The sequence below is a fragment of the Scylla paramamosain genome, chromosome 15 (genome assembly GCF_035594125.1).
Source record: "Scylla paramamosain isolate STU-SP2022 chromosome 15, ASM3559412v1, whole genome shotgun sequence".
Taxonomy (NCBI): Eukaryota; Metazoa; Arthropoda; class Malacostraca; order Decapoda; family Portunidae; genus Scylla; species Scylla paramamosain.
In genome coordinates, this window is record NC_087165.1 from 11109090 (window position 1) to 11128511 (window position 19422).

General features: G+C 39.9%; 3 protein-coding genes across 4 annotated transcripts in view; 1 reads left to right on the plus strand and 2 right to left on the minus strand.

Moving 5' to 3' along the window:
• The window catches only part of LOC135107428 (hemicentin-2-like), a 194722-nt gene that overhangs the window by 2816 nt on the left and 172484 nt on the right, over nt 1-19422 (plus strand). The gene's annotated exons all lie outside the window — the stretch shown is intronic.
• On the minus strand, nt 473-12172 carry LOC135107432 (pre-mRNA-splicing factor syf2-like). The gene is made up of 6 exons (XM_064017287.1): nt 11974-12172; nt 8979-9062; nt 7688-7828; nt 6000-6124; nt 3858-4028; nt 473-2311 (listed from the first exon to the last, which is right to left on the minus strand). The coding sequence occupies exons 1-6, from the start codon at nt 11980-11982 to the stop codon at nt 2146-2148; spliced, it is 696 nt and encodes a 231-aa protein (XP_063873357.1). The 5' UTR covers nt 11983-12172; the 3' UTR covers nt 473-2145.
• Nucleotides 14529-19422, minus strand: part of LOC135107430 (acid ceramidase-like) — a 6912-nt gene continuing 2018 nt past the window's right edge. The window contains 9 exon segments of the mRNA XM_064017285.1: nt 14529-16076; nt 16159-16380; nt 17015-17144; nt 17420-17514; nt 17625-17769; nt 18183-18376; nt 18718-18771; nt 18773-18808; nt 19294-19378. Of these exon segments, the coding sequence (XP_063873355.1) occupies nt 15987-16076; nt 16159-16380; nt 17015-17144; nt 17420-17514; nt 17625-17769; nt 18183-18376; nt 18718-18771; nt 18773-18808; nt 19294-19378 (1051 nt within the window). The 3' untranslated portion in view covers nt 14529-15986.

Genomic DNA, 19422 nt, shown 5'->3' on the forward strand with positions numbered 1-19422 from the left:
ACACATGCAAGCCACCTAACTCGGTAATGGAATTCATTGAATGACGAAGTTTGTGTGCAAAGAGCATTCATGATTTTAAAGATAAATCTGACAATTTAACTTTACAAGATGGGACATTGCAAGCTTGACCCAGTCCTATAGAAAAAAAAAAAAAAAATTAGGTCACACACACACACATCTCAACTAAATGAGATACATGGTAAAATTCCTGTGTGAGATGCAGTAGGGAATCACTGCTAGTAATGAATATATAAGTTTGAATCCTGTGACCCAAACTTCACTGCATCATCACTCATATCACCACAGAACAACACCTGAATAATTTATCATTTAATGAGTAGGATTTGTAGTACTAATAATCAGTGAACCTAAGCCGGAATTGTAATGTTGCAATTTTCCAAAATCATGCCTGGGATAGACTGCTTAATAATCTGGGAAGGCATAGTTATATGCATTCAAGAAATAACAATAATGATCTTATAAATTTATTATGTACATTCACAAAGTATGTACATATAAGGGCATAGGTGAATCCCCCACACTGTGGTTGGATTGAAAGAATACTGCCACTGAATTCCCTGCCTATCATAAAGGTAAATGAAAGGGACAGAATGAAGGGACTGGGAAACTCCACTTCTGTATTTCCATCCTTACAATGAGTTGAGGTACATATTTCATCTTATTTTAGCTTTCGTTTAAAGGTAGATCTCAGCCTGTCATAGACTGACAGAGAGATCTTACATGGAGAGTGTATGGCTGAAAGGAGATAGTATGGACTTTGGTTGTGGGCTGTTCTTGCAAAGGTAGCAGATACACAGATTGTTCACTTCTTTTGCTTCCTATTACAGTAGTCAGCTGCAGTGCCCTCTGTCCTTTTGCTCTTAAAGGAAAGGAAACCATGAACTAAACCTCAGGATATGTAATACTCGTACAAAAACTAAATGAATGAAAAGAATAAGGACAAAATCATGGGTCAGCTGTTCTACTTGATGTTATTTTTAGTTTGTTATACCAAATCAATGGTTTCAACTAACACAAGAAAAAGTCAGTAATGGGCTTCATAAAAGATAGCCAAGCCATGTGAGGACTCCATATTTTTGGTTAGAATAAATATGATGAAATTTCTACTCACAAAGGATAAAATTCATAATAACTATGTTAATTTTTTCCTCTTCAGATGTTTCAATAATTAATTGCTATTCCTCTTAATAGCAGGAAACTTGTTTGTATAGTGCAATATAGTATTTGCTGAGTATATGAACCTGAACCCCATACAAGTACAATACAACACCATGCCTGAAAGTGTTTTGGGCACCTTAGTGGTCAAGTACAGCCAGGTGAGGTGGTCTGGTAAGAGACCCGGGTGTGGATAATTTTTGTGGCACGTGTTGGTGCAGGGTGTGCATTGCATAGTAATAGTGTGGCCTTGTTGGTGTGTGATGGGTGTAGCTGAGTTTGCAATGTTGTAGTCTCTTCCAAGATTGTGAAGCTATTTTGGGCTATGAGTTAATTTGAACATTGTTTTTGGCCATCTACCACATTTCACTTGAATAGGTAGGATTAGGCTAATTTAATTGTACAAGATGGCAGTGCTGTTTGTCCCTATAAGAGACATCTGGCTGTACAAAAATGCTCCCAAATTGCTTACATGTATTTTTTATATAAGGAAATTCCCAAGTTTAAAACTGCTAGTACTGATATAATTTTTTTTCCATTTCATGATCCATGAAATTATTATTTATATATTTTTTATTTTATTTTTTTTCTAGGGTGAGGATTGTCAGAATTTAATATCACCATTTTAGACATGTGGTTTTCATGATTTTCTTTGAAAAATCTTAATTATCTCAAACTGCTGAAGACTCAATGTGGTGTTCCTTATGAAAATCAATTAAATGTCTTACAACATACAGTATTTATATGCCTGTATTTTATGGCCATAATGAGAAGCATACATGAACAATAATATTCTGCACAGAACAGATCATAAAGTCTGTTAAAAGAGTTGCCACCTTTAACGTCCAATAGTGCCATAAATACAGGCAACAGTAACCATTCCGGACTGACAGAACAGTTCCCTACTGCAGAAAATGACCTGAGCACATCATGATTTTCTCCGGCAATTCTATCAACAAACTCCTGAGCTCAGACAGCAGTTCCACGTTCCAGGTTTTGCTTGATTTCCTCTGTGTAGTCGCCATAGAAACGTTCCAACTTCTTGTTGAATTTCATGTTGCGCTCGTTGATAAAGTTGATGTCTGCGTCATCGTCGAATATGCGGCGACGAGAATATTTCTCCCTCTTGGATATCCTGTTGAAAAGTTTGGAGTGTAACACTTAAAATGATTCTCTTATTAATGGAGTAATAAAACAATTATTATGCAGACAAACTCTGCTTTACAGTGACAGTCACAAACAACTCAAATGGTCATGCTTATGTCTTGAGTTTGAAAAAATCTTGAGGTTGAATGTGGTTACCCTTCTTGTGTATACCTTTCTATCTCAGTTCATTAATGTTTCATAGTATAACAGCACCACAATGGTACTGACAGTGGAATCCATAAATGATACCACATCAGCTAAAACCAGAAAATGCTCTCTGGAAAGAAGGGAGCCCATGAATCCCCAAGGAATACACTTTAGAGAGAGAGAGAGAGAGAGAGAGAGAGAGAGAGAGAGAGAGAGAGAGAGAGAGAGAGAGAGAGAGAGAGAGAGAGAGAGAGAGAGAGAGAGAGAGAGAGAGAGAGAGAGAGAGAGAGAGAGAGAGAGAGAGAGAGAGAGAGAGAGAGAGAGAGAGAGAGAGAGAGAGAGAGAGAGAGAGAGAGAGAGAGAGAGAGAGAGAGAGAGAGAGAGAGAGAGAGAGAGAGAGAGAGAGAGAGAGAGAGAGAGAGAGAGAGAGAGAGAGAGAGAGAGAGAGAGAGAGAGAGAGAGAGAGAGAGAGAGAGAGAGAGAGAGAGAGAGAGAGAGAGAGAGAGAGAGAGAGAGAGAGAGAGAGAGAGAGCAGTGAAAAGGTCTAAGAAACCTATGTTGAGTACCAGATATGGATCCTGTCAGGAATATAGAAGTGTGAAAAAGTGATGATGAAAGAATTAGCTAATCAAGCAGAACAGGAAGTATTAGGTCCCACCGAGGTCCCACCGAGACTCGAACTCGGATCGCTGGATTCAAAGTCCAGAGTGCTAACCATTACAATGGTCTGGGCAACTATAAAGGATGTGGAGGATGGAATAAGAGCAATGGTGAAGATAACTGGTAAAAGTGCAACTGATAAAAATAACTAGATAACTAGATGAGTGACTGGTAAAGACATGAGGTGAGAGGAGCAAGGCTAGCAGAAAATCACAAAAAGGGCGAATGGACTCTGTTAAGTGTAAGAGAGACGTCTGTAAAGTACAGAAGGATGGTTCAACGTAAGAGATAGAGAGCAGTTGTCAATGTGAGATGTAGGCTCAAGGGCCATGAAAGTTTTCCCACATCTAATCTGATCAGCATCTTGGGTGAGATGCATGGGTTTATTATGGTGCAGCAGGAATACAACAGTTATGCTGCTGGATCCTACTGTGTAGACTGTTGGATATGCTGTGCAACAAAGCCTTGTATTGTATGTTGAAATGAGGACTGGTGTTCTCTTCCTTGGAGGCCTGGATGCTACTATTAAGAAGGAACGCTTGTAAATGTATGCAAATAGAGCCTTGCTTCAGCAATCATCTTATTAAGATAGTCTGATGTATAGAAAGATAAAGCTGAAGGTCAAATCAGCATCACCCACTGCTGCTCCTGGTAAGTGACAACCACAGTTAAAGGAAAGATAGGGAAGAAAGTGATAATCTCTAAAGGACAATGATCAAGCTACTTACTGTTTCTCAAGGTCATCAACCATGTTATCAATGGCCTCTTTTGAGTCCTTGTGTAGGCCAATGGCAATGGTGTTGTCACGTCCATAAAATGCATCCTCCCCCACCATCTGCTTCTCCCTGTTATACTCCTCCATGTCTACCTTCTTGTTGTTTATCAGCCGCTGATATTGTCTGCCAATAGAACAACAAAAGGATCTTGACTGGTGTTGAGTTTTGCACTTTCTTACAAAGTACCTTTCAGCATTCATGACCATCTTACAAGTTGGTCACTGGGCAAACACACAAATGCTTGTTAATACTATGATCTGTACACAAATAACTGGGCAGTTCTGATGATCAAATCGGTATATTCCAGTGTATGAAAGAGACTGAAAAATAGTAAAAAAGGTAACTTGCTTATATAATGCCAAACCCCTTTTACTGACTAAAGATCTATAAACAGCAACATCTGTATCTTGCTGCTGAAGGGCATGTTCACCCAATTAGTTTTGTTGGAGATAGAGGAGTATAAGTCAAAATCTCTCCATGGAAATAATCACTCTTACTCCTTTACAGTATAGCACAGGAACTGGCATCAAGGCAACAGCACATCAGACTTGTTTTCTTAAAAGTGTGGAGTGGCAGTGCAAGGCTGTTCATGAAAATGCCTACCTTTCCTTACTTTTAAGTATTTTTGCAGGGAGTCTTCTGTCACACTCACAGCATCCATTCCACTTTTGTGTATCTTTCTTTTCATTTATCTCCAATCTCTTTTGTAACCAAGCCACCTGAAAATGCTGCTGATGGCCACTTTGGCTTATTTGCTGAGGGAAGTGATGGATTTTGATGCCAATCAATACTGCCAGAATTTTAAGCTATCATGGGCAGAGCAGAGACTGTCATTTCCATTTACTTATGAAGTGAATTTTATACTGATTGTAACAGAAATGCAAGATAATCTGAAAGACATGTCTGCATAAATAAAATTTGTACCGACTTTGACATGAAGTTGCAGTTGTCAGAAAAAATAAGGTACATTTCCATGAAATTATTTTGATAATGCTGTGACTCAGAATTTTCTGTTTCATGTGTTTAGCAGTATAATTTTTCTTGTGGATTTTAACATCTTGGTGCAGATCCTCTCACTGACTGGATGGTGCACAAGGGCCATGTGGCTTTTCTGGAGGCCATCAAGGAAGGTTGCATGAGGGCCACTCCACTCTCCAGTTACCAGAAATATGGAGGTGGTATCTTTTAGCCATATATTTTTCACCTAATGTTAGATAAGGGTGTGCATACTTCCACAATGAAGAAAAGCCTGTGTTTTAGAGTGGAGTAATGCTCATGCATCCTTCCCTGATGATCTCCAGAAAACTAAGTTCTTCACTTGTCTCCTGGCCAGTGGAAGAGTCCAGATCAAGACATAACCAGAAAAACTATACCACTAAGAGCAAAACAATGCAAAATTCCAAGGCATCATATTACCATGACTATTTCAGAAGATGTGTCTTGGTAATCTGTGGAGACTCTATCATATTATAAGATGTTACCTTCAGTGCATAAACATTTATTCTGCAAGTAAGTGGGCAGTATAGCAAAGAACCTATATTATCAAAATCTTTAAATCAACAAATTATATTATATTTATATGGACATGTCTTCAATTTAATCTTAACTTTACTACAATCAGTGCTAAATTCTTGCAGTAAATAAGTACTGACAATAGGTCAGTCATCCATGTATGGATGAAAATAAACATTCTGGTATCACTGTGAACACGCCTCTGGCCATTCCTTTGCCCTTTACAGGAATACCAAACCTTCCATATACACTGTCACTGCTTTCACCAACCATCCTATTCACCTCACAATTGTCTCTCATACTTTCCATTTATAAATGAAGTTTTTGAGGTACTACAGTGGTGTTGTCTGTTGGTGGGAACCGACATTAACATGGCAGCAGAAAAAAGCTTCCACTTTTCCCACTGAGGAAAACTATTGGAACTGGAATCTTTTTAATTATATAACAATAGACCAATGTGAATGGAAAATTCCCCTAAATCAAAGAGTTTCTCTATATGTAGAGCATTACTTATGTATCATGGTTATATATTCATAAGCAGAATTCCAGGCAAAGTCACTGAATCAGAGATTTAATATTGACCTGATTGTGGCATCTTCATAGGTGGAAAAGCCCTGGTCGGGGTTCTTCTTCTTCTTCCGCCTCTCCCAGCGCTCTGCCTCATCTGCCCCAACCCCCAGGAGCTTCATGCGGTCATAGTCTTTACCCTGGAAAGCAGTGAAACTTAATTTGGTGGGCAGCAGATTTTTTTTTTTCCCTGAAAAAATAAGGCTGGGGTTGGTCTCTGATTTGAAAAATACTGTTTTATGTGAATAAGGTGTAACTGATATATAATCAAAGCACATTATTATGAATGCGCATAAAGGAAAGTGATGGTGTAATGAAAAAAAAAATTCTGCAAGTGTTTATAAAGATGAAAGTTAGTTTACATGATGTGCAGAATGGGTACAGGAGATGTATCTGATATCTGTCTTTCCATACACGGAACACAGCATAACTTCAAAAATTTTGCACTGTATTGAAATTTGTGGTAAAATAAGCATCTGTACCTGCATCTGCAATTTAGTAAACATTTATAATCTTGTCACACAGATGTGGTGGTGATATGAAATAAGATAACAGGCAATGCCAGGCACTTCCTATCATTCCATGTTGTGAGGGAGCTTGCTTGCTGAATCATACAAATTATAAAGAACTGGCTGCAGTGTTGAATAAATTCTTAAATGATTGCAATATAATACCACATATCCAGAATGCATTCACATGTGCATTTCTGAGATGTCATTGTGTGACACACACCAACATCCAGATCCGTCTAAATCTGCATCTACACCCACATAAATAAGCAGGATGTCTACATCCACATGCAATGTAGACGTCTACACTCAGATGGCTGGCACATCTGTAGCAGACACCAGCAAAGGAACCACTGATGCAATATCCATTACAGGGCAGATACAGGAGAAATATTTAGCTTCAATAAAAGAATAAAATAAAATTTTTTGACAGACCATTCAACCCCTGGATAACATCGGAAGACTTAGGCTTTCAGGCCTAACAGGCTCAGCATCAGAGTCCGTTTCTATTGTTATGATTTTGGCAGAAAAATCCAGATACACTGCTGTCTTCAGAGCATTGTGGCATAAACTTCATAATGCATGATATGATCTCATATGTAAAGAGTAATAGACACTAAAAAATCTTCATAGTATACAAATATACAGACATGAAAGGATACAAATATACAGACATGAAAGGATAGTATACAAATATACAGACATGAAAAGATACAAATATACAGACATGAAAAGAAAGTCATAAGTAAAAAACTAGACTGAACCCATACTTTGTCTCTATTTTCACTCATTATGGAAGTTACTGGCATTTATTTATTTTCACTCATTATGGAAGTTACTGGCATTTATTTATATCATACAATCATGGATGGCAGTATAAAATATAAAATAAAAAGAACATGATATGGATATTTGAGTGATGCAATATTTTAGTGCAAAACAGTTGGAAGAAAAGATTCATAGCAAAGTGTTTTCAAATATACTCAGTTCACTTGCTCTTGCTTTTCAGCATCAATCAGTTTTCTGAGTACATCACTGTACCATAATATGCTGTGAAAAGAAATAATTTTCTTAATTTGTGACTATAAAAGAATAAAACATAATGTTCTACTTGTGATTACATTGAAGCTTAAACTACTTTGATGGCTATGATAGTAATGATGATGACAGTGCTAACAATGCTACTGACAATACCTCAGATTCTGCTGCTTCCCTGCGCTGATCCTCGGCAAGTTCTGCTTCAAGTCTCTGCCGTTTCTTTGCGTAATTTTTCGGCATCTGTTTGAGACGGTCTTCCTCCACCACCTCCTTGTGGTTGAGCATTGAGGCTTCATTCTGGAAAAAAGTCAGCATTCAGTGGCACACCCAAAGCAGAACAAGAGTTAAATGATTTAATCCTGACACAAGCTTGGCAGGAATTTAGCTAACTGTCATACTACCTTAGCCTACAAGAAAACCCAAAATAATTTAATTTCATCAATTTGTCAATGCCTATAGAACTTCTCCATTGTGACTGAGATGCTTTGCACTTCTTGACAGTGCCAGTAGCCAAGACTGTTACTAGAAATTAAAATTTCTACCCAGCTGATGAAGTGTCCTGTGTAAGTACAGTAGTAATACGTAATTAGTTTTTATTTTTTGATCACTAAGTATTGCTTGACTTTATGCTATGTCAGAGTATAAAAAATTTTGCCCTCTGGTTGAAAACAATCCTTGTATTGAATCATAACCATCTTAAATGACTCAAGTGTTGCTGCTGGTGCTATTAGAACCATCTGTGAAAATAAGTGTCAGTCTTCAGATTTGTTTTCAAGTATTTTATATTTTATTTTTTTTTAATGCAAGAATCAAAAACATTACTGAATGCTTTGAATTACCAAAGTCCAGAACTATGCTGCAGGAGTGTGATTAAAAGGCAAAACTGTTATACCAGATGTTCTCAACTTGGGAAAAGAGCAAAACCACATGCAAATGTAAACACAGTCATATAGAGTGGATTTGGAGTTCATGTACACGTAATGGCTGCCTGAATGTTGTGGCTTGCTTTATAATGTGAGGGCCAACCAGCTACAGAAGTTTAATGAAGGTGGCTGGGGTCTTCTTGTAAGCTCCAAGGAAAGTCTCTTAAACTCTCTTCTCAGCCTCCATCACAGTTTTATGTTTGCCAGGAAGTGGCCTCTCTAATAACTGTTGGTGTGCTCATAACCTCTGTCTCTTCTTTACTGCTCTAGCTAGAAAGTTCTGACCCAACAGGAAGGAAAAGACAATAATCAAAATGTCTTTGCTGGTGATGCACTTCATGCCTTAATTGTAAACAAACATTGCATAGCAGCATCCATGCTATATGGCTGCTGTTTCTGTGATGACAGCATTGCTAATGACCAACGTCAAAACAGAACAGTTTGCCTTGGTCATTCCAAGCATAATTAGGATATGGAAAAATAAAAATCAAGATTAAGTAAATAAAAAAAAGAAAAAAACCCACCCTTTTAGTGTGGAGTTTGGCAAGCCGTGCTTTGAAATCTGCCATCTTCCCTGCCACACCAGACCCTCCTGCTACCACTTGTTGCTGTAAAACAATGATCAGTCAGAAAAATTACAGAACTGACATGCTAGAATCTTACTCTATCACTTGTGTAATATTATGACAGAGGAAAATTTAGTAAAAATGTATCGTAAAAGACTTGGAAGAGAGAAAAAAAAAAAAAAAGCTAAATTGATATGTGAATTAAAGGTAGGTGTTAGAGGTAGGGAGTCCCACTAGAAAAGCAGGCACTGTCTGGGGATCAAAGACAGGATATTCTCTTTGTCAGGTGGCCATGATGCCTGTTACATCACGGTACCTTCAGACCACTCTCACATCTCCCCCAAGGCTGCCCCTTGCAGTGTCATGTCAACAGAGGCTACCATGATGTAATGGGTAACACACCTGTCCAGCAAGCAGAAGGTCTGGGGTTCAATCACTGGGTGGTGCCTGCCTTTAAGGTGACTCTCTACATCAAATAATGTTATTGGAACAGAGTTATTAATGTTAAATTTAACGGTTCACATGTTACTATATCAAAATTTCTGGTTAGCTCTGCACACCAATGGATTCAGCAAATTTCTATCCACTTCATATGTTTTCCAGTGTCACATGTTCTCTGCATGTGAATGTGCACTTCACCTACATGTTCATCTGCTGTATTTTTTCTTCATTTACATGCAGAGCATCTCTCCATTCTGAAACCATTTTATTTCTTAATCATTCATATATTTTGTAATTATCTCTACCCTTTCATTGAAAAATTTACCTCTTCCTTTGAGTTAATAGATGCAAAAACAAAAATCTATCACAAGCATTTTCAATAACTGTTAATAGAAAAAAAAAAAATATTTGCACTGCATTTTTACTAGTATTTTTTGGTACTGCATTTTAAGCAATGTATTTTATCAGAATCTCAACGAACTAGCAGATAGCAAATGTAAAACAACAAAAAAACAAGTGAAACAGAGTACCAGCATAAACCTAACTTTGTAGGAAAGAACTTAACTAGTGAGTGGCAGCAGCTGGTGACAGCACACCACCACCCACAGGTTAGGGTGGGCTGGTCATAGAGTGAGTAAGCCCCCCTTTTACATTTTTACCTACTTATGGCTCATTGGGTCATTCTGGATTGATTAGAAAGAAAATGGATAATCTTACCAATAGCTGCTTCTCATGGAGCAGCTAAATTATGCACATGTGGTGATGGATACTCATTGTATAACACATGTGTGGTGGTTTTGTTTTGGAGTCATGCATGGTTACGTTAGTGATGTGATCTGTCTTGCACTGCATCACAAATTCAAAGTCCATGCTGATGAGGCTTGCTTGGAGGGATACAGTGTGATGCATGTGTTAGTATGTTAGTGTATGGAATGGTGCATTGAATCTTGTATATCTTTCATTTAGCCAATGAGAGCTGTCCTTTTAATGACATATTAAAACATCATTTACTTCTGGCCAATTACCACAAGTATACATGGCACCTGCAGTAGTCAGCTGGATAAGTTCCCAGTGTCACAATGGTAGCCGACAGCAGTGGACATAAATTTAAATACTGGAATTTTATTGCGCAGTTCCATAAGCAAGACAACTTGGGTGTACATTTCTTAAGATCGCATGGTGTTTTGCTAAAATCAATCAAGAGCTGAACAATCAGTGGTGCCAGCACCCTTTGAAGATGAGGTCGAGCAACCACACCCTGGACCTTCCATTTCCTATATGGCTGGATTCACATGAGCCACTTTTTGTGGTCGATGGCCACCACAAAAATTTGCTGGCACAAAAAATGGTTGCCACAAAAAAATGGTGAGTAGGAGCACTGTGCACACATGCCACTTGGTGGTGGCCACAAATGAGGTCAGTGTCATTATGGATCTCATGGAAGAAGCAGCTGTCTGCACTCTATTTGTGATGATGATTTGCAAAAAGTGCAGAATGGTGCACTGGGTGCATTCCACAGTAACAGACTATTGCTTGGAGCATTCCACACATTATTTTTCTTTAATATTCTTGTCACTGTATTCCTTCAGATTCAGATCATAAAGTGCTGGTCTCTTCTCCAATTCTACAATCAATATTTCACAGTCGAGCAACTCTTTAGCCATTCTTCCCTCTCACAGAAAGGAGTACTTGATGCTGTGACAGACAGGACAAGACAGTGCAATAACAGTGGGAGGCAGGGCGGTGATAACAGATCGTGGCTTGTGAGTGTGCTGCCATCTGAAATAACAGTTGCTATCTTTGGCCAATGTGGCTGGCCACAGTGGCGTGGTCAGAAAAATGGCTCCATGTGCCACAACTCACAACACATAGATCTCTGCATTCTATATTTTACCATATTTTTTTGTTAGTTAGATTAGGTTAGATTATTGTCCTTAAGTGGGTCCATGGAGGGCAAAACCTCCAAATTAGGTCAGATTAGTATCCTTAAGGGGGTATCCATGGGTGGGTGATGCCCCCTAGGTTTGGTTAGGCTAGAATAATGTCCTTATGAGGGTTCAGGAGGACAAAGCCCCCCTCCCCCCAGTTAAGTTAGTGTCTTTAAGAGGGGCGCAGGAGGGCAAAGCCCAATGGTTAAATCAGGTTAGGGAAAGTTAGGTTAAGCTAGAAAGTTCTCGTTTTCAAAATATGGCATCTTATCCTTGGACTTTTCATGAATGCCCAAATTTGGAATAGATGGCTTCCCTCACCCAAAAAACTCAATTTTCCCATTAGGTTCCCACTATTTCCCCAAAAGCGGTGGTTTTCTCCTTAGACATGGTTTCCCAAATTTGGCCTCCTATTGAAACCCCGCTTTCCCACCAGGTTCCCAAGAAAGCTTGTCCTGGAGGGCGGCGAAAATATAATACATAAGGATCTGCTATTGGTAAGATGTACTTAAAAAAAAAAAGAAAAAAAGAAAAAAAAAAATTGTAATAAGTGTGAATAGTGGCGTGTGTGGGGGTGACCTTACTTTGCTCATGGCCTCAGCTTCCTCTCAGCTCTTTAGTTCCCTCTTTTGCTCCTCAACGCGTATCAGAGCTTATTCCAATATATCCAGTTCCTGAGTGAGTCCTGTTAGCAGGAGTGGAGTGTTGCTGCACACTTGTCTCAGACCTCAGCCTGTTGTTGTTGTGATGGTGTCACTGATGCTGACGATGATACTGTACACTACGTTCTGTTCAGGTGGACCGTCATATTATAAATGCCACTGTTTTCCCAAGTGGAGGTTTTATTCTGGTATCTCTTGTCAGTAAAAAAATAAAGTTGGTGAAAAAATCTAAATTTTGTATAGAGTAGAGCAGAATATATATATAGATTTTTTTTTTATCATGATCTTGATCTTGATCATGATCTTGACGCCACAGATGGCTCAGGATTGTACGAAAAAATGTATGGATGGGTCGATGCATTGATGTGTGGATAAATGGATGGATGGATTGATATATGAATGGAAGGGTGATTGAATGAATGATTGGGTAGATGTATGGATAGATGAATGGATTTTAAGTAAATTTGTGGATGGATGGGCAGGTCAACGGGTGGGTAGGTGGATGAGAGGGTGAATGGTTGTGTGGATAGGTGGGTGGATTGGTGGATAGGTAGATGGTAAGTGGATGAATAGATGGGTGGATGAATGGATGGATCTATGGGAGTCAATGGTTGGATAGATGGGTGGATGAATGGATGTATCTATAGGAGTCGATGGTTGTATAGTTGGGTGGGTAAGTGAAATAGGGGGGGGGGGATTGAGTGGTTGAGTGGATGGGTGGATATGGTTGAATAAGTAGATGGATGGTTTGGTGAACATTATAATCAGTGAGTGAGGATCCACGTGCTGTCTTCACGAAGCCAGTTGTCCAGACGTCTGAGTCTAGAGGACCAAGTGGTTTGGGTGCTAAGTGTCTCGAGTACGAAACGTCCTGAGACCTATTTGCACTCAGGCCGATCTGTCTCGAGGATTATTTGACCTAAGGCCTATATGATCTGAGTACCATCCGCCCCAGTACCAAGTGACATGGCTCCCACTTGAATTTGAAGAGGAAGGTTTCAAGACACTTATCGTCTAATTTTTGACTATCGATTCTGACTCTGGTTAGGGACTGGTATCTCAGTGAGCCTTTTTTCTTACAATTTCGTTGCCCTTGGCTGGTGCCTCATACATATATATATATATATATATATATATATATATATATATATATATATATATATATATATATATATATATATATATATATATATATATATATATATATATATATATATATATATATTGGTACACTCCGCTGGATATCAAACTAAGCAGGACTGGTAACGAAAAAGCCAACGGAGTAGCCAAGTTTGCAACCCTCCTGACTGGTGCAGCCCACGTCATCTCAGAGTCTCTCTGCCCACAAACACCAACTCCACCTCTGACCAGCAGTACACACACACACACACACACACACACACACACACACACACACACACACACAAGAAGAAAAAGAAAAAAAAAGATAATTGCATGACAGTGCTGCCCACCTACAAAGAGGCCTGCATCACCAACCACTGATGACGCCTCTTCCCCAGGCGTATACAAAAAGAAAAGGCAAGAAAACTTTGAAGAAACTTGTTCTGAGCGCACGCCAACCTGTAAACAGCCACTCGAATTACTAAAGTAGTTTTTTTTTTTGAGACAGAAGACAACAAAGAGCGATATTCCTATCTTTAGTATCATTCTCACCCTCACTGCCATCAGACAGCCAGATATTAGCACTGTCTTCGGCTGCTGATTGTGTCTCGTCCTGCCATAAGAGAAATAAAGCCTCGCAACATTCTGAAGATGAGGGAAGCTGCTCCCACTAGCTATAACGAGCTGGCACTGGCTGGAAACCGTGTGGTTGGTGTAACAACATTGTTGATCCTTAGACAAGCAAAGAACTGATTGTTAAAACCTCGAAATCGCTCCCATTTTTCAGTTATCATTCGTTAGACATTACATAAGGCAACTGAATTAAGCTTGAGTGTTTTAGTTATTTGTGTGGCCATGTTATGTGTTTAAAAAGTTCCAAAATGAAATTGTAATAAAATATTTTACAAACTCTAATGGAAAATAAAGGACTGTGCGTGTTATAGAGGAATAAACTTTACTTAGCAAACTAAGAAAACCTTATGGGGGAGTACTGACTGAGAATTTCAAATGAAGGATTGACTAAAAAAAAAAGTTGTCGAAGACCGAGTTCCAAATGGAGGATGAGCATGGTAGCCTTCAGGATTAAGGCTGTGTTGCCTTCAATGTGCTGGGTGTGGGAGGTGTGCATAATTAGTGACTCATGATATATATATATATATATATATATATATATATATATATATATATATATATATATATATATATATATATATATATATATATATATATATATATATATATATATATATATATATATATATACTCGTATATATACGAGTATATATATATATATATTTTTTTTTTGTAAATTACAGAAGGCATGCTCCTAATGTGACTAGCAAAAAAATACACTGTGGCACGCAATGCATATTTATTGAATTATTAGAAAGCTACATAGAACTGAAAAATTCATACAGAGATGGTAAAGCATGTGTGAGAATGGGTAGAGAGGAAGCAGGTTTCTTAGTAACGCTTAGTATGGGGCAGCAGAGTGTATTAGAAAGAATGTTATCAAAGAATATATAGTGGATTCAGAATAGATATTGAAGGGCTGGGCGAAGGATCAAGAAATGGATGAAGGGATAGTATTAATGTATGAACCTTCAATCACAGAAACATCAGCATATATGTGGAGAAAGGTATGTCTGAAAGTGGACCGTGGCAATGATTATACTTGAAACTTGAGCAGTTTGAAATCTGCCGGTAAATAAGTGTACTAATATTTGGCGATGGTATTTGTGTTTTAGGACTGTGATGGTTTTGCTATAATGGACTGCAAGGAAAAAGTCAAGCCGTAAATAGGCAGTATCATGCGTTAGAATTGCAAAGGTATGAAGAGATGATGAAAGAAAGAAATCACAGGATAAAATGCAGAGTAAAGTTCAGGGCAAGCATGGCAAGCTTGTTGTTGCCCCGAGATCGTGCGGCCAAGTAGCACTGGGTTGAAGCGGCTAACTGCGGCTTTAGATTGTTGGCTCTTTAGTACTCACCCGATCTGGCACAGTGTGTCTTCTGTCTCTTCCCTCATTGTTTTGGAGACAATGATGAAATGTATCTGGAGTCATAGGAAGCATCTGTCCTCCGTGGGGAAATGACAATGCTTGAACACTGGTGAGGCGAGTGTGAGTGACTCCTGGCTGTTTTTTGCTGCGAGATATTTTGGTTGGGGCCGGAACTTTTGAGTGATATTTTGTATGCATAGATAAGAAAGTAAGTGTAAATTCTGGGTAATACAACAAAAATGATGAAAAGAAAATGGAAAATGGAAAGAAACTAATAAAGGATTAAAATAAGTACTAACTACAAAATGTGGTAAGATGTGCGAAAATGAACGAGAAGAGTGTGCGGTACGTAGGAAGTTTTCTTTAGGCAACTGTATGAAGCCAGGCGCCTACTGAGCAGTTCGTTGCATTCTTTAGAGTTATTGTTCTACTTCCCTTTATATAAAACTTGTATTCCGCTTCATTGTCGGGAGTCACTGACATTGTTGGTATACATCCACCACCCAGTGTTACAAGTAAAACTACGAAAAATATATCCACAAGTTTGTGATGAAAATGGAACAATCGTTGGTCACACGCAAGCCAAGATGTCTTCCGGGGTGAAGCTTGTGGCCAAAAGAGATCAGCAGGGGTCACACAGTCGAGAAGTGTCAACAGGACAGTTATGACAGCCAGAGTGGATCAGCGGTCTGGACTATCAGAAAGGTCAGCAGGGGTTAGCACACTCATCATGGCCAGCAGGGTCAACACAATCAACTGGACCGGCAGGGATCAGCACAATCAGCTGGTTAAGCGCAGGGGTCCTCACAGTCACCAGGGCCAGCAGGGGTCCTCACAGCGGCGTAGCCAGCCGTGCACCTGGCCGGACCTGACATCCATGAGCGCCGAGTACACTGTTGCCTGTAACACATCGTCCATGGCGGTATTAGTGGTATTTTTTCGCCGTCATTGTACTTGAGTAACTGTTTTGTATTCCACTCACCTTGTTGAGCACCGGGCGTGTGGAAAGCACGTTGTACAGCAGGGCGGGAGAAGCGCGCTGCACGCCCGCGGCGGTGAGACAGTGGTTAGCGGGACTCCTGCGGTCATCGAAGAAAGGAGGAGTCTTCCAATGGTCGTAGTTTGTTTGTACCAAAAACCAGGACCCATTTTGTCCTAGCGGCTTCAGGTCATAGTTGTCTCGGTCTCGGGTGATGATGCAAGCCTGCGGGAAGTGGTTGATAAATAAAATAAAAGATAAATTACAAAAAATGATAAACGAACGAAAAATATAAATAAACAAATATATATATATATATATATATATATATATATATATATATATATATATATATATATATATATATATATATATATATATATATATATATATATATATATATATATATATATATATATATATATGAGAGAGAGAGAGAGAGAATGAGAGAGAGAGAGAGAGAGAGAGAGAGAGAGAGAGAGAGAGAGAGAGAGAGAGAGAGAGAGAGAGAGAGAGAGAGAGAGAGAGAGAGAGAGAGAGAGAGAGAGAGAGAGAATGAGAGAGAGAGAGAGAGAGAGAGAGAGAGAGAGAGAGAGAGAGAGAGAGAGAGAGAGAGAGAGAGAGAGAGAGAGAGAGAGAGAGAGAGAGAGAGAGAGAGAGAGAGAGAGAGAGAGAGAGAGAGAGAGAGAGAGAGAGAGGAGAGAGAGAGAGAGAGAGAGAGAGAGAGAGAGAGAGAGAGAGAGAGAGAGAGAGAGAGAGAGAGAGATTATCTACTGATTATCTACACATTATCTACAGTGCATACATTTCAAAATCATGTACAGGAGTTTATGTAATGTAGTTAATTAAAATAGCAAACCTCGCCGGGCTGAGTGCCTGCCAGGATGAAGTAGACGGGAGCCAGCAGGCGTGGGCTGGAGAGGCCATCACGTGCTTCCTGGTAGGTGGTGGCCGTCTCCATCACCTCCCTCGTGAGAAATGACACCCAGCTGTTGGCGGACAGGGAGGTATTTAACGATACTGAGGTCTCTGATAACTTCCTAAACATAAAGGGAGTGTTCGTGCTAAACATATATACATACGTACACAACAATTTAATAATATCTTATGACTTCTCTCTGTGAATGAAAGTAGTGCTGCGCGACTGAAATTACCTCAACCACATTGTTTCATATTTTTTAAAGTCTGGTTTCTGAGGAACCAGTAAGTGCTAGTGAAATTAATAAAAATGTAAGAACATAAGCTTCACGCAATTAGCACTTACCGCTGGTCGTGGTCGTTGAGCAGCATCCACTCCAGCAAGCCAATGAAGCCTCCGTTGAGGGCAAACCTTTTGTTCAGAGAGAATGTGAAGTTGTCCTGTTGACAATGACACAGGTTGAGACACGACTGAAGAACTAAATATAATGTACATACAAGTCTGTTATGGACTTATCATACACACGTGGTAGCATAATGGCTAAACTCACCTTCTTAACAGCAGTCAGGACGCCTATGTAGCCGGCAAAGCTCAGGGACTCAAAGACAGTAACACCGCCCAGTGTCCATTGCAGCCGCACGGTGAGCGGCCGCAGCAGCTCAGCGACCTTCCAGGTGTGGTTGTGTGCATCCCACCTGGGGAACATGTCGACCTTACGAAACACACACACACACACACACACACACACACACATTAGGTGAGGAACGAGCAGCTACCGTTCTCCTTTAGCAGAAAGATATAGTGTGCACCGGTGTAAAAGAGAAAAAAAGAAAAAAAAAATAGCCTTATCCACAGATCGGACTGTACATGCCTTAACCTTCGCCTGGAGGAGAAAGAAGTGAACGCGCTCCCACTCACCCACCTACACACACAGCTACACCTAAGTATCGTTCATTGAAGGGTGTACTTCAGTCACCACTCGACAGGCGTGGGTTAGAATCCCGTTCAGTTCGAGATAGATTTTTCCACTGACAGTGAGCGGCTACTGCTCCTCTTGAGCAAGAGGACTGAGTGTAGTGTGTGTGTGACAAGACGAAGACATACCAACCCTAAAAACACTCCTGTGTCCAAATTCCTGGCGTGATACAGGTGGCCGGCGGGGTCCTGAACCACTAGTGAGGTGCAGAAAGTAAAGATCTCATAGAATATATTGTACAAGGTCACTGTGCTGACTGGCAGTCCTGAAGCTGAGGAAATCCCCTCAATTTCCTCCTTGTATGGCTCAGGCAGAGTGGAGGTCACCTGTAAGAGAGACACGTGTGCTAACCACACTTGTGCAAGGATGATCTACGTATTACAGTCAATCATTATGTTTTGCTTTACTTCTCGATATAAAGTTTTCTGATTTACTGGGAATCTATCAGTTGTCGAGGTTTCTGAGAAAACCAACTGTAGATCAGGATGCTTGCGGCAAAACTCAAAACACAGCTGAATTGAGTGTTGTGGGTTACTTAAACTCTGAACCTCATTGTAGTACATGCATAAGTGAAGTACACAGTGTACAAGATTATTAAAGTATTGTACGATGGCTGCACATTAAAACTCGAGGGAATAATGCCTCGAATCTTACGATGAACTTGTACCTCCGAGAGACTGCTGAGGAGAAACTGAAGGACTCTTTCCCCGAAGAGTTTTTTGGACAAGCTGCGTCACGTCATCTATCAGCGCCTCCATCTGTTGGGGGGAAACGCAATTCTCTGCTTGAACGCACGGTACATCGCCACCTCGCCTCCAGCACTGCGCCACACGCTCCTTTGCACCACTTCCAAAACTACACCATCCCCAACACCCTCTCCAATATTATACTAATTCCAGCACTGCACCATCTGCTATGCTACACCATTTCTGTCACTACCACCTAAAACTTTACACAGCTTCCAACACTACACCATTTCTAAAACAACACTATTACCATCTCATTCACTACACCGTTTCCAGTACCATACAACTAACACTGCATCACTCCCAACACCACACACCACCAATATTTGACCCAAGTACACTGAAAATCATATCACGAGTATTTGACCTAAAACAGTAATAAACATGTAAACAGTTTCAGATTATAAACCTTTCAGAAGTCGAAATATAGACCTGATTTTTACACACACACACACACACACACACACACACACACACACACACACACACACACACACCTGAACCCCCTTGGCCTGCACGAGAGGAGTCCATCGGTCCCGCGGCGGCCGGTCCAGGTCCACTTGATACAGCGGCACTTCATCCCTGCAGGCAGTTATGGGAGCAGGTCACCGGTGCCACATTATTGG